This window comes from Vespula vulgaris, chromosome 7, assembly GCF_905475345.1.
Source record: "Vespula vulgaris chromosome 7, iyVesVulg1.1, whole genome shotgun sequence".
Lineage (NCBI taxonomy): Eukaryota > Metazoa > Arthropoda > Insecta > Hymenoptera > Vespidae > Vespula > Vespula vulgaris.
The window spans coordinates 8,398,121-8,413,311 of record NC_066592.1 but is presented as its reverse complement, the minus strand read 5'-3'; the positions used below and the strand labels follow the sequence as shown (position 1 = coordinate 8,413,311).

Genomic DNA, 15,191 nt, shown 5'->3' with positions numbered 1-15,191 from the left:
TGAACGTTCAAGCAGCTGCATTCAATATTTAAGAATCAGGATATTCAGCGATGCGCAAAGGGTCTAGCAAAAGTGTGTATAACTCAGACCGGGTACGACGCTCTTTATTCTAGAACAAAAAGCTCTCTAGAAGCATTGTAAGGCTCCGCTGAGTGGGCGTACTTTCTACGACGCCATCTTGGGAAGTGTCAGCACGACACTTTAAACTGCAATAGTAGGTCAAGTCTTAGAAAATCCCGCTGTAACCTCGGCTAGTCCGTTCTTTTAAACTCCTCTCTTTCTCTCTCTCTCTCTCTCTCTCTCTCTCTCTCTCTCTCTCTCTCTTCTCACTCTTGTTCTTTGCGACGGATGTAAGCTCTTGTTCCAAAGACTTTGCAATAGAACTTTTGAGAATCGACGTTAGACTCGAATATCGAGTTCCCGATTTGTGTAGTAGACGAATTCACTTGAATTTTTATTGTTTTTGCTGCTCTTCGTGATCCAGGTTAATTGTCTGTAGAGAGTATCGATCGTTCGCGTTCTCTCCTTCTCTTTCTCGCTTATGTAGAATTATTCGAATCACAGTCACCTATATCCACGTTTTACCTACCATCGCTTATAAATAGCTCCACATTCCCGAAGGTATGTGAACTATATATTAGGTGATTTACGTCATCGTCAGGTTCTCATAAATCTTTTTCACACGCAAGGACTACGAATAAGAAACGTGGACAGTAGGCACACGCGAGAACTCATTTCGGTGACCAATATCGGTCAGCTTACGATCACGAAAAGCACCAAGTTTCCAAGTACCCGTTTTTAGATCCATTGAGATCACTCGAGGTTGCAATCAAGTACGCTAAAACCGACGGCATTAGAAAATGGAAAAGCTGCCAAGTAGCTTAGTGACTCTCCGTCGTTTCGTGAAGATGAAAACACGAATGTAATTGACTTTTTAGAAATCATTTCGCTTATTTGCAAGATACTTCTCAATTTTGTCAACGAACAAAATTTGCTGCTGATAACGACGAAGAACATATGCGATTTCTTGATAATCGGCAAATTTTCTTTCTCTTTTTCCTTTTCTTTTTTCTTTCTTCTTATTTTCATATTCTTTTCTCTTCTAGCTACAGCTTCTTTTACAATTACAATGAGCCATTTTATTAGACGTCTGTATATACAAGTTCGCTAAACAGTAAAGTACATTTAACGTCCTTGAACGTTTTACGATACGTCGTTTGACCTATATTATGACAGCGATTTTCATGTAATCGATTACGCGGTCGGGGCTGCCAAGTTGGAGGGGCGGGGTGGTTTTAACGGTACTTTCGAGACATCTAAGGTTTCATCCGATTGCACATTACGTTGGTCTACCTTTCTCGAATACCTTTTTTTCCTCTTTACCTATTAAAAACAAAGTCTCTCGCTTACAGAAATTTTATCTCAGAGTACTTCAAACAGAGCGTAGCAAATTTGAACGTTTTATCGGATCAAATTATAAATCCACCCTTCTCGTTTAAATGTATAAAGATCTATCTAAAAATTTAAAAAAGCGAGAGGATGTCTCTTGCCAAAATCAAAAAAGGTCTTTCCCTACCGGAAGATGACGGTGCAACATTCTCTGACCCTGTTAGATCCCTTTTCCACGAAGGGTTTACTATGGTTCCGACTTTCAATGGTCGATGGAAATCACGGATTGGGGTCGCCGGTTTCATCGATGAGTGCCGTGCCGGTTACGAGGTGGCGCCATCCAGATACGATATTGCCTAAGATTATACGAGGAATCGTGGATACGGGCGTTATCGATCGCAGTCGATACTAGGGAACCTAGCTCGATGAAGAGAAGTAGTAAAGAAGGAAAAAAGAAGTAAAGAAGGAAAGAAGGAAGAAGAGAGCGAAGCCAGAGGGGACTTGTGGGGGAGGGTGAGGTGATAGGGTGGTAAGGTGGTAGGGTAGCTTGATTCTTTTGAAACACGGGGAAAGGTAACCCTTTCGAGGTAGCTTATTAGATAACCCTTTCTAGACTGCTACGACGACCCTTTGGATCCTCGTTATCTCGCACTTCTTTTCTCGGACGTCCTTCGATATAACCGAGATGGAAAGCCTCTAGGGTTCCTTTTGTCCGACGTGAGCTTGCGCTCGTAAAACAGAGTTATCGGACTTATTTCCAAAGACACGTCACCATTCCGGAAGAATGGACTCTTGGAATCCGATAAATATAATCGATTTTGGAGGCGCGAGTTTGGCCTGTTCTTGCCAAGAATACTTCTGACTTTCTCACTGCTAGACTGCTATCCGATGTATATACCACTTTGCGACTCGAACCGAATCGAATTCTTTCTCTCTCCATCTCTCTCTCCTTCTGTTCACGATCGATATCCTCTCTTTTTTTCTTCCACCAACGCTCTACCGCCAGGGATAAGATATTTATACGCTCAACCTTCATTATTTTCATACGCTTTCAGTTCGTGCATTTGGAGAGAAGAGAATAGATAATTACGTTTAAGAATTTTCGTTAACTTGCGCGATACGGATAGAATATTCGTTATTGGTTTAATGGACTCGTTATCTCGTTAGGTATATAATATCGTTGCCACGTGCTTTTATCAGTCGATACCCCAGTTCCTCTCTCTCTCTCTCTCTCTCTCTCTCTCTCTCTCTTTCTGATGTTTTCTTATCAACGTTTCACGTCGAGTTTAGATTCGAGTGTGTCTATTTGGGAAAGAAACTTCTTCCGTCTGGCTACGTTCAAACGTATTCTCATTTTGTACACGTTCGAATAAGCGCAAGCTTGTCTCGTATATTCTTCCTTAATGCAAGCACCCTCGAGATTTTCGAGTCACCAAGCGAATAGACAGACACCTGTTATCTATTCGTTTTTACCAGGATCCTTGTCGTTCCTTCCTATCACGTCGGGAACAACATTGCAATAAAGTGTCTCGAGCCCTTCGGCTACACCGACTAGAACATTGGATTTCGGGAAACGTATCTGGATACTATTCCGACGGGAGTAACAACGAAGTTCCTTTTCCAGTCAAATTCATAGTTTCCCGCCGTACCCTGAGGCTAGTCACGTCTCCATCTATCGGCGTGGCACATCGCCATGTTACATCGCCATGTTATCACCGATCTCTGTTTCACCTGTATATGGAACAAACGGTGCTGCCATCCAGGGGCTACCTGCGTAAGATCGAACGCTTGGCTGATGCGCAGGTGCCGTCGATCGGTGATATTTCTTAACGGAATTATGCGTTTCGATGCGACACCAACGTTCAACGCTTTAATATGAATTGGCAAGATTTTTGATCGTCGTTTTCATAGCGCAAACGTCTCTAAAGACGCGTTTCGCAAGATGAATTATTTTATTTGAGAACTGTTTGCAACTCACGGCTAACCACCAATCGGAATGCTTATATTTCTCGTAACAACCTTGGGCCGGCCGTAACGAGAATTCTTTTTCCATGAGCTTGCAACATTCGCGAGGTGCTCTTTCGACGAACTTGCTTTTTCGAGGTCGAGTACGAAAAGGGAATAAATAACGTTAAAAATGTCACCGTTGCTTTTCCACACGGCGCCACTATTCCCTACTGTTTTCTTGACCATAGTCAAATTATAAATAAACATTTGTCGGCATCCAGGGGTATCTTTTGTGTCTATGTCCCGTGCCATTAGCGAGCGTATATTTAAGCCGCTATGCAAGCCGTCGCGCAAAACAAAGCTCCGCAAATATCCTGAGGGACAAAGGCTTGCGTTAAAGAGTAGAAAGGGTAGAAAAAGGGTGGTGGTAGGGGAGAGGAAAGAAGAGACCAGAAGAGAAAGAGCCGGTGGAAAACGATGGCCAGACGAACGGACGCCAGCCTAACGTTACTGCCAAAACATTGAAGAATCCTTTTCTTCTGACCTTGTGCTTGGAAACTTTTCAAGGTCGTGTCATTTATCGTAATTAATGTGCACATCTACGTTACCAGGCGAGAAACTTTTTGATATACTCTGGTTAATACTGTTATATAATATCGTCGCTTAATACTGTTATTCTACATTTCATTGTTCAATCATTTCAATCAAATATTTTATTCAATTTTATATCCCCCTCCTCTCTCTCTCTCTCTCTCTCTCTCATCATAAAATATTAAATTTGTTAAAACTCGGATTATAGTCGGAACGTTCAACGGATCTAAATGCGAATCCGTCAACCTCTTTTATTCGGTCCTCGAATCAATTATGATCTTGGGTCAAACTCCCGGGGCGAAAGTCACCGATCTAACCCCTCCTCCTCCCCCGCCTACCCCCTCCGAAGTAAAGAGTTTCTCGAACCGTATCTTCGAGTAACCGCAAGATTTCTTTCCGTGCTCCCGCAAGAAAACCGCAAAAAAAGTGATCCCCCTCCCCCCCCTCTCTCTCTCTCTCTCTCTCTTTTCCTCTCTATCTATCTTTCTTCCTTTTTAGGTGGTATTCGCGAGTCAGCGAAACACGAATAGTTATGCAGTTTATTTCATTCCGATGAGCATTTCCTTCGGTGCTCCAAGTCTATACCTTGCGGTTTGACATTTCTAAATGTTTCAAACCGTCTTCGGTCTGACACTCCTCTAAATCCTTATTCTATCTACCAAGATGGACTTTTATTTCGTCTGATGCATTGTTAGCCTTTTGTTACGGATTACAACAAGTCCAGGGAAAACAACAGTACAAGAAGGTATCGCGTATGTAGTTGCAAAGTATCCCTAGAGCCTCGAAAGGATAATACCAGGCTCCGTTGTTGTTAAGGTATTGCATTTCCCGGTTCAGAGTTCATCTTTGCCGTGGAACGTTCGAGACCTATTAATATCGTGTAACCGCTAAAATTCTCGCGTCGAGTACTTCTCGCTGGGGTATTATATTCGAACGGGTAATCCTTCTAACGTTTCCGTTGGGTAATGGCTTTCGTGAGAACGTCTGTAATCGATTGCCTTGGCGAATCGATCGAAAAGAGAAAGAGAAACGACGAGAATTTCTATTCTTTGTAAAATCGATGGAAACCGAAATGAAAGGAGGGAAGGAAGGAAGGAAGGAAGGAAGGATGGAAAAAAGAAAAATAAGAGAGACCAAGGAAAAGCTTTTTAAACGACATTTTCAAAACGTCATCGAAGTCATAGGGAATTTCTGTTTTCTTTTTTTTTTATTCTTTTTCTTTTTCTTTTTGTCAGGAATACGGTGACTCTTGAACAGGTCGACGAGATCTCAACGATGGATAGAGAGAGAAAGAGAGAGAGACTTTCGATTGATAAGCACGGAAGCTGCGAACGCTCTGTTGATTAATTGGCACTTAATCGTTCGATTATCGTAGATGCGGGACAGACGTTCTGCCGCGAGCCTCGCTGCAGTCAATTCATTAGGGAAATTAATAAGCAGTCGCTTCGTCCTCGTCGTTGTCGTCGTCGTCGTCGTCGTCGTCGTCGTCGTCGTCGTCATCGTTGTAGTCGTAGACGTAGAGTCATAGTCGTCGTTGGTATATGGCGCATTTGCAATTAGCTTCTTTCCCCAGGCGGTCTCCAGGCCGGAGCCCATTAACGAATGCCCCCTCGAACCGAGAATCGATCTCTTCTACTTGCATACCCGTAGCCAATCGGGATACGACAGGACGAGGTGGAAGAATTCGGTGGTACGAGCTGCGATTAAGATGGATGGATTTAGTTCGAGTCGCTCACTTTAATTAGAGATTCCCGCGATTTCTGACCTTTCTCGAGAATGTCCTTGTCTGGTAAAAATTTCCATCTCTCTCTTTCTTTCTCTCTTTTTCTCTCTATTTCTTTCTTTTCATCTATCTTTATCTCGCTCTCTCTCTCTCTCTCTCTCTCGTTATTGTACCATCCTCGAATTGGCAGCAGGTGCGGATAAAAGCGAATGATCGTTGAATGCATAGAACCATTTTAAATTCTTTCCTTTTTCACCATTATCGAGAATAAAAGTTATCTCGTCTTCGAAAATTTTTCAACGTTCTTCGAATCAAGTCGATAGAAAGATACCAAAGTCTGGTTAGAAAAGTCCGTAAAAGTATTTGAAAGATAGTACATATACTTTGGTGAGCGACGAGATCTGTGACGTACCGAGATCTTTGTATTTTGTTAACTCGACGTTTCCTTTCAATCGAATGTAAAAACATGATTGGTAAAAGAATACATTGACTTTTTGTGTCTCGCCTTCGTCTCGTTGACGTACACACTCGTTACTAAAATTTCTCTCCTAATTATATTTTTCTTTCGTCCTTGGAAAATCATCCCTCCTCTTCTACTTCTCTTCTTCTCCCTTTCCCTCTTCAGTTTTCCTTCTCGCACGTGATCGATTCGTGAACCTTTTCACTCAAACCAGACGGAAAGCAGCCGATCGAAGCGTAAACGGAAATGAAAGAGCCGGTCTTCCTCGTTCGATCGTAGGGCCAATTAAGCGTTTCTTTATCGCGAATCTTTTCGTCCTTCACTCACCTCGCTCTATCCCTCGTCTCACCTTTCAGCTTTCACGCCCGACAAGCCCACTCCAACCTAGCCGGTTCGCAACACCACCACCACCACCACCATCATCATCACCACCACCACAATCTTCACCACCATACTATCGTCACTACTTCCACCTTACCGCCATCTTTTTCTCCCTTTCGTATTCGTGCTTCTCTCTACGAACGTGAGCAAGTGTTGTTGTTTTTTTCTCTCTTCCTTTCTTTTCGACGTACCGTGCCACCTGAACTTATCTCCGACGGCTTTAATTGTATTTTCTTCTTTCCCTCTCGACGATCCATCTTTTCGTTTTTTTTTTTCTTTTTTTTCGACCATCGTAACCTCTCTTTCTCTTTCTCTTTCTCTTTCTCTTTCTCTTTCTCTTTCTCTTTCTCTTTCTCTTTCTCTTGGCAACAACTTCGTGACCGTTCATCCCCCTTTTCTCAACTCCCACTTGCTATTTCTTACGATCCTCCGAAACTTTTATTATGTTTATATCGGATTATGCTTTGCTTTACCTTCTTATTACGATAAGGATCAGAATTATTTATCACGCGATCCTTATCACCATCGCCACTATCATCAAATAATTTCAGGTTACGAAATAATGCGGTAGAAATTTGTGGTTTCTTCGTCTTCCTGAAAATCCACCGAGTAAAGCGGTATATGTCAGCTGGTTGTTTTGCATCTTGAATATTGACAATGAATTAGCATTTTTTTTTAAAGAACTTTCGTATCGAGAACTTTTTTGTTAAAAAATTCCTTTTTAAAACGTGATCGAATCATTATCTTTTTCGTATAAGCTATTTGAAAATTTTTTACAACAATATGTAACAACGTAATACTTGGATATATCGTGATTGTATAGGGTCGTCGTCTCTCTCTCTCTCTCTCTCTCTCTCCTTCTCTCTTTCTCTCTAGAGTACAAAATTGTCTAAATCTTTAAATCTCCAATCTGCGATCGTAAATGCACCTCTTGGAAGTTGATTTTGTTTTTAGAGGGGAATTTCGAAGGGAGACACATTTTCCCCTTCGGGAACGACAGGATGGTTTTGATATTGATGAGGATATTAATGATTGACGAAAAACTGTGGATCGTGAGATGTTAAGGAAGAAACAAAAAAGAAGAAATGGAAGAAGAACAACGAAGAAACAAAATATAAAGGAGGACGATCGCGGAGATAAAATCGTAGATGGTATCAGACGGTAAGATGCGAAAGTAGTCTGTAAAGAGTAGTCTGCAGAGAGAAGACTTCTCCTGACTCATAAACGATGCAAGACATTTTACGTTTTCTCGACGAGCAGGAGTACTTCTACGGCCGAAGAAGAAAAAAGAAAAAAGAAAATAGAAAATATAAGAGGTGGAAGAAAGTTGGCAGAAGAGATAAGAAGACGATTCATTCGAACGAGGTCAGCTCGATGAAAGTATGAGAACGAGAGAGATAGGAAGAAACGATCGAGACTACGCCGTAGGGTGATTCGGTTGGACCGGAGGGCTCATCAATCACCACCCGTGCAACCTCTCCCCACTACTTTTACCATCCCTATCTCTTTCTCTCTCTCTCTCTCTATAACTTTGCGTCCTTCCTTTCATAGACCAGATCCATCAACAACGTCATTTGCGCGTGCCTAGGGGTGGATCCAGCATCGCAGCTCGAGTGCATTGACCCTCTTTGCTTCGATTCCTACTTTTCATCTCTCTTTCTCTCATTCTCTCATCCTATCTTTCTCTCTCTCTCTCTCTCTCTCTCTCTCTCTCTAGTTTTCTCTTTTTCTTTGGTTCTCCATCTGTGTTACTACTTTAAGGCCGTTTATCGGCGCCACGGCCATATCGACCATAGGAATGGCCACCCTCCGGGGCGGAACAAAAGTTTGTGCGTCTCCAGAGAAATTAGCGTCGAGCTCGACCATGCAAGTTCGTATTGTTACTTCCACAAAACGTGCTATTATTGCTGCTCCTACTGCTACTGTTACTGCTGTTGCTGTTGCTGTTGCTGTTGCTGTTGCTATTGCTGCTGTTGGCTACTGCTACTGATGCTTTTGTCGCTTTACCTACCTTTTGCTAATACGTTATGTAAAAGGAAATGGCTTCTTTAAAGGAAGAAATGACTATTCCTCGTTTTACTGCGTTTTGTTATCGAAAAGAAAATTAACGTATGCACGTATAATATATGGACATTTTGTATGCGTTACGTTCAATGAATCGATTTTGTATAAGCTCGAGCGGTAAAGTACATTTAGATATTTCAACGAAATATAAATGAAAAGTAAAAGAAAAAAAAAGAGAAGAAAAGAAAAGAAAGAGGAAAAAGAATTATATTCTGTCTACGACTCGTCACACGAAAATTTGTTATATAACAAACGATCTATCGGCCAGCCTTCGTAAAGTTAGATAGATACGACTAAGGAAGCCTTGCAAATAATGGTCAAATGGTTGTTACATAAATTCAAGGATAACATACGGTTATTGGATATTATGCGTGTCATTCGTTGAAAATGTTCGTTGAACAGATGGAATCATTTTGTGGAAGACATTCGGAAGTTTTTCGATAAGGGAATCTTTAATAGGGATAATAAGGAGTAGAAACTGACTATAATAGTTTTACATTTAATAATACGTTAATCTGTTTCAGTGTCATAGGGCCAAACGAGATACACGAATACCTACATTATACAAGCTCATTTAATTTTTTTCTTTTATTTCAGGTACGTACGCGAGCCGTCGATGTCGTTTAAATCAACGAGAAAAATCTCAGATCATCGGTGAGTCATTAACGTGAGCATAAACAGTCGTGGTAATCCCGTGATAACTCATTTAACATTAACATCTTAAAGTATCTACGTTCTTGTTTTTTTTTTTTAAATACGTACATATGTTAGATGATTAGATTTCTCTGATCTAACAACAACAATTAACATTTTTATGAGAAAAAAAGAAAGAAAAAGGAAGACAGAGGGGAAAAAGAAAACAAAAAAAGGAGTAAAAAGAAAAATCATAAAAAGTGAGGTCGTATAATTAATCTTAATAAGCAGTCAAAAGCCAACGTATTTTTTATTTTTATTCGTTCCTTTAACAACGGATAAAACTCTGCCTTGTCGCATTGCGAAAATCTCATTAACCTTTTAGCGATTGGTAAGCCTCGTAAAGTACAACAATACCAACGTAAAAATGAGCGAGCATTGAAATGCAACGATAATAATGTATTAGATACGTACATGAAAAGAAATTGTGTGTGCGCGCGCACGCGTGTGTGTACACACATCTGTATATCTAACTGTGTTTGTACATATCTGTATATGTATTTGTATATACACATATCTATATATGTATCCGTATATACACATATCTGTATATGTATGAAATATTTAATGCATTAATATGCTATTGCATAGAAAGGCAAACACGCATATTCAGAATGTTCGACGATTATATTTGTCCACATAATTCAATCATATCAGTTTTTGGGCGTGTTTCATTTTATCTTTCAATGATGGTAGTTTTTATCCGAGCATGGCGTCTGCTTTTCTCAACAAATACACTTTAACGACTTCGATACGTTCCTTTCTCCTATCGATTAGGATATACGGGCGACTAAAAGGAAATAGATATTTTCCAAATGGATTAACTAGAAAATCGTTAATCCCCCTTGAAACTTAACGAAAGGGATAGGATTACAAATTCGAGATAAAAGGTAAATTCGTATTACGATCGAGAAAAAGAAAACATTAACGATATGATCGTTAAATTTTATTTATTCGTTTATCGATTTATTTTATTTACTTTATTCGGTTATCGTTTTATTTTATTTATTTGAAATCCAATTAATAATTAGTATTATTATGAAACAATAATTGACATTCAACAGTGTAGTTAATTTTTTAATTTATTCGAATAGAATTTATTTAACATTGTCGTTAACTGAGAAAATGTTTTTAACAAGGCCAATTTTTATTTTACTTTTTGAGAATATTCGAATGTTTCGAATATCTGATCTTTCGATAAAAGAGAAAGAGAGAGAGAGAGAGAGAGAGAGAGAGAGAAATCAAATATAATCTGAAGATAACGTTCAGTTAAAAGATAATCGTTGATTTAGAAAGTACCTTTATGTCTTGTTCATCAACAGTCCAATTTAACGATTAAAGTTAGCGTAATACGTGGATTTCCTTAAGTTGATATAACTATCGTAATCTAGCGGTGACAGAACAATTAACAATAGTACATTCATGAATCTCATAATACTTGATGGTCAAACATGGTTTATCGTTTTCTCGGAGACATTAGACCTCGAGATTCATGTAAAATCTCTCGATATTGTACCGTCTTATGCGTGTCGCTTACATATATTCGTTATCAGAACGGTTGGACTCGTTCATTGCGAGATAAGAACTAGCAAGTTTGTAATATACCGAGGTATTAAACTTTTATTCGAACCTTTCGTATGATCTCGCAAATGAGATTTCTATTTTTTTCTTTTATTATTTATTTATTTCTCTTTTTAATTTCCTTAATATCGACATCTCGTGAAATAATTTCCTTACGACGTTCGAGCTCGTATTTTAAATTATCGTTAATTCATAAGTGAATTAACCGATTCGTCGACAGATTATAGTTTCAATATATTTCCTATTGTTTTCAATTTTTAATTCTTTTTCTTTTTCTTTTTCTTTTCTATTTATTTATTTTTTTTTTATTTTTACTACCAATATGATGCATCACATTTTAGACCATTTTTATGCATTCGGTGTAGGTCGCTATCGGTCGAGGAAAATGTACTTTACGTTTTGCTGTTTCGTCGACATAAAACAGAAATCGGTAAGTTAAACGATGTCTATACATAGAAACTTTTGAAATACGAATATTACCTCGTGCTTTGTAGGAGCAAGCGTTAAATTTTATATCCTTGCGAGCGACGTATTTGTGAGACGATAAACGTATGAAGAGCATGTAACGTGTTCTCTCTCTCTCTCTTTCTCTATTTCTCTATCTCTATCTCTCTCTCTCTCTCTCTCTCTCTCTCTCCTTCATATTTCTAGAGCATATGAAAATTTATCAAGACAAACATTACGCGCATAACGATGCAATACTTTGATGCTTTTCTTCTCCCCATCACCCACCCCTCACGCTCTTCCACAACACGATAGCCCAAATCCATTTCAAATATCTCGATCGATTGATTCTGGACATTTAAGCAACGTTCACATTTTCTACTTATTGAGAACTTAAAAACTTAATCCTAATACAGTGTCTTTATTTTGTGGGAGAACAAACGGTTACGATGAAAATCGAAATGGCTCGCTGAGAGCGTAACACGCCAGAAACTAGACATAAATACGAGGCTAAATCACAGTCAGTCTGAAAACCCTCCTCCAATCGACTGACGAGAAAGACGGATATAGGTAGAGAGAGAAAGAGAGAAAGAGAGAGAGAGAGAGGGAAAGAGAGGGTGCGGTGAGAAGGGTGGGAGGAAGAAGGAGAGAAACGGAACGAGGCGAACACCCCACGATGCATCATCGTATATCGCTACAGCTGTTTTGGCAGTCAGCTGGTCTCTGCCTCACGCACGTACACACGCATTATTCACAGACGCAGTCAGGTCAATGCGTAAACTCTTACGCGCTTGTACATATTCAATCAATTTCTCTTTCTCTCTCTTTCTCTCTTTCTCTCTCTTTCTCTCTCTCTCTCTCTGTTTCTCTATGTCTATCTACCTATCTATCTATCTATTTATCTATTTATCTCTTTTGTAATCCGTCTGAAACTTTCAGAATAAAAGCTATACGTCTCTCCGTTAGAAAAATTGGAATTTGAAAAAGTAGAACATTTTGTCTTCGTCGTAGGTTAGTATTTTATCTGGAATATTTTCGTTTTGCTTTTTTATCTTTCGTTTTGTTCCTTCTTCCTCTTTTTTTTTTTTCTTTTTTTGTTTTTGTTTTTCTATTAATTCATAAAGGACAAAATTTGGTGTTCTTTTTCATTCGTATTATCATACGTTACTGCATATTTTAGATAAAAAATTTTAGAGTAAAATTGGTCTCATTTTTCTCTTCTCATAGATATGCCGTGTGCGTATATAACAGAGGCAATGTAGATATGCAACGACAAGGCTGAACGTAATAACACGGACGAAGGATGAGCGCACGCCAGGCTCTAAATTTAGAGTTGCCTCGCTCCTTACTTCCGCTTATTTTAGTTAAAGAGGGACAGGGGTGCTCGTGTCTCTTCGAAGATCCCTATACGCGAGCCACTCTACTTGCGATTTCATTCTTCGGTGGTTTTGATCTTTCACACACACACACACGTATCTTATATATATGTATATATATTTTTTGTAATTTTTTAATTTCTTTCTTTGAGCTTTGAACATCGTCATATTCTTTTCTATTCTTTCTTCTTGGAACGATAAAATCTAATTCGAAGTATACCAGCCATGTGCGTTTTTCAAATTGAAAGATACACACAGATACATATACGTATATAAATACATACGCATTGAGATTGAAGCAGGAATAGAATGGCGAACGAGGACGTACGAGCAAGAGACTAATTTCTTCGTCAAAGATTGATAAAAGGAATAAGTTCATCCCGTGCTCCCGAGCGACATTATTTGGAGTACTCATTACCGTTGTTGCATGATGTGAAAACGCAAAATACGAGAGAGAGAGAGAGAGAGAGAAAGAGAGAGAATTACGAAACGACCGAAGTATAAATATTGTTGTACATTACGCGCACCGCAACGCTGCTCGGTGTATTTATTTTGGAGAAAGCGTAACACGACCGTTTTTGGGGCAATTACTATACGTATAAACGTGGGAGAAAAGTCGATTTTTCGAATTGACATGTAACTACTTTTCGAGAATTTCAATGATTTTGAATTCGTTGTTTATATTAGAATAGGAAAAAAAATTCGTAATTTTTATTTATCGGTTGGAACGTAAAAGAAAAAATATAATATATTGTGGAAGTTACAATATAATTTATACTGTTAGATCGGTGAAAAAAGTAATTAAAAAATGTTCAATATTTCACGTTTGGACGGGAACAGTAAATAATAGAATTGTATTCAGTATTCTATATGTAAATGAATAATACAAAATAGAAATTTATTCAGTATTTTATATCTAAGTAAATAACAAACACAGCGGTATAATATTTGCCAACGCAATACTATACCAATTGTAAGTATAACTTATACTTAGCAAATATTAACCTTCGGATATGGACTAACAATGAAGTTTGTATAGAAAAAATGAAAAAAAAAAAAAAGAAAATCTACGAAACAAACGATATATACGATATCGTGCATCATCAGAATTATATTACACTATAGATAATTCAATATAAATATATTCACGATGAGATCGTAATATAATTTTACCATTAATACTGTTATAGATAATTATATCACAGAATATAAAATATCTGGGAAGAAAGAACAATTTCGTTTAATTTTATTTCTAAGATAATTCATGATCCGTGTCTTGTATACAGAAGCCCGGGCTCTATAATAATCGAAATCGTGACTACTCAAACACACGATCAAATCATCGAAATGACCGTTATTATGGATACCATCCGTGAATAGGATAGCAATGAGCCTTTGAAAACGTCTTACATCGATTTCAAAGGCGTGAATCATGCGATTTACCATAACGGCTTTATATACCCCATCAAAATTTAAAGCAAATAAGGTACTCCTCGTTAAAGACCCATCTCGCGTACCTGTTCAACGCTCGTATTAGGATAATTCGTATGATCGTGCAACGGAACTGGACATCCGAAAAATACTTTCTCTCCACTGGCATCCAACTAGAAAACGTCACGACGATATTTATCGCGAAGATGAACGACGAAACGTGCTAGTTGGTACACTCACGCGACGTCGAGAATCGAGGGCTACCTACGCGGGAAATGAGAATCCCGCTAAACTAATATGCAGTCTTTTGCATTCCACGTACATACATGCAAATATGCAACGACGCTCTCTTTCTCTCTTCTTTTTTTTTCTTTTTCACGTTTCACCGTGTCAGCAATTTTTTAGCCTTCTCTTTTCCTTCGTCTAAAAGTTAACGGAAGTGGTACTTACCTCGAACGTTCGTAAAACAAAATCGTTTTTATTTTTCATTCACAATGTTAGTTCAACTTTATGGATCATTGATAATGTGACACGTACCTACTTATTTACATTATCTACATTCATATATTTATATATTTGTATATCTATGTATGTATATATTGAAAAAGCAGGGATGTGTATGTTAGCAAGCAAAGATTCGAACGATTAAGACGACAAACGACGACTACAACGACGAGGAGAAGGGTAACGTAAGTCTCGTTTGCACGCTTGGATCGCGCCACTACGTCGTTATGTAACGAGTGTGCGTCACAAAACGCGTCCACACGAGAGAAAAAGAGGGGAAGAGAGAGAGAGAGAGGAGATCGCATTGACACAAACACACTTGAGCGTCGACTGTATCGTAACGAATGTGCGCTAATAATTGTACCGCTTAACCTTGGACATTGATTAAACCATCCTTTATATCGATACACCTTGTGCGTTTATGTATAGGTAATAGAAGAGTATCGCAATATACATGTGCACGTATAGGCACGCTCGTACCACCTGTACACTTATATTATAGTTGGATATCTCTGGAGTTATGTATATTTGTAAGTAGGTATTAAGCCCTTATTAAATTATTAGAACGTAGAAGAAACGATCTTCGAAAGTATTTTTGTTTAGATCC

At 38.7% G+C, this 15,191-nt stretch overlaps 1 protein-coding gene and 1 long non-coding RNA gene across 3 annotated transcripts in view; one reads left to right on the top strand and one right to left on the bottom strand.

Moving 5' to 3' along the window:
- The window catches only part of LOC127065425 (cytoplasmic polyadenylation element-binding protein 2), a 139,846-nt gene that overhangs the window by 16,872 nt on the left and 107,783 nt on the right, over positions 1–15,191 (top strand). Inside the window, exon 3 of one of the 2 annotated variants that reach the window (XM_050997742.1) lies at positions 9,153–9,209. The exons of the other annotated variant lie outside the window; for it this stretch is intronic. Coding sequence (XP_050853699.1) covers positions 9,153–9,209 — 57 coding nt within the window. The remainder of the gene's footprint in view (positions 1–9,152; positions 9,210–15,191) is intronic. 2 annotated transcript variants of the gene reach the window in all.
- On the bottom strand, positions 7,333–13,662 carry LOC127065437 (uncharacterized). The gene is made up of 2 exons (XR_007782047.1): positions 11,310–13,662; positions 7,333–11,231 (listed from the first exon to the last, which is right to left on the bottom strand). It is a non-coding gene; the product is annotated as an uncharacterized LOC127065437 (long non-coding RNA).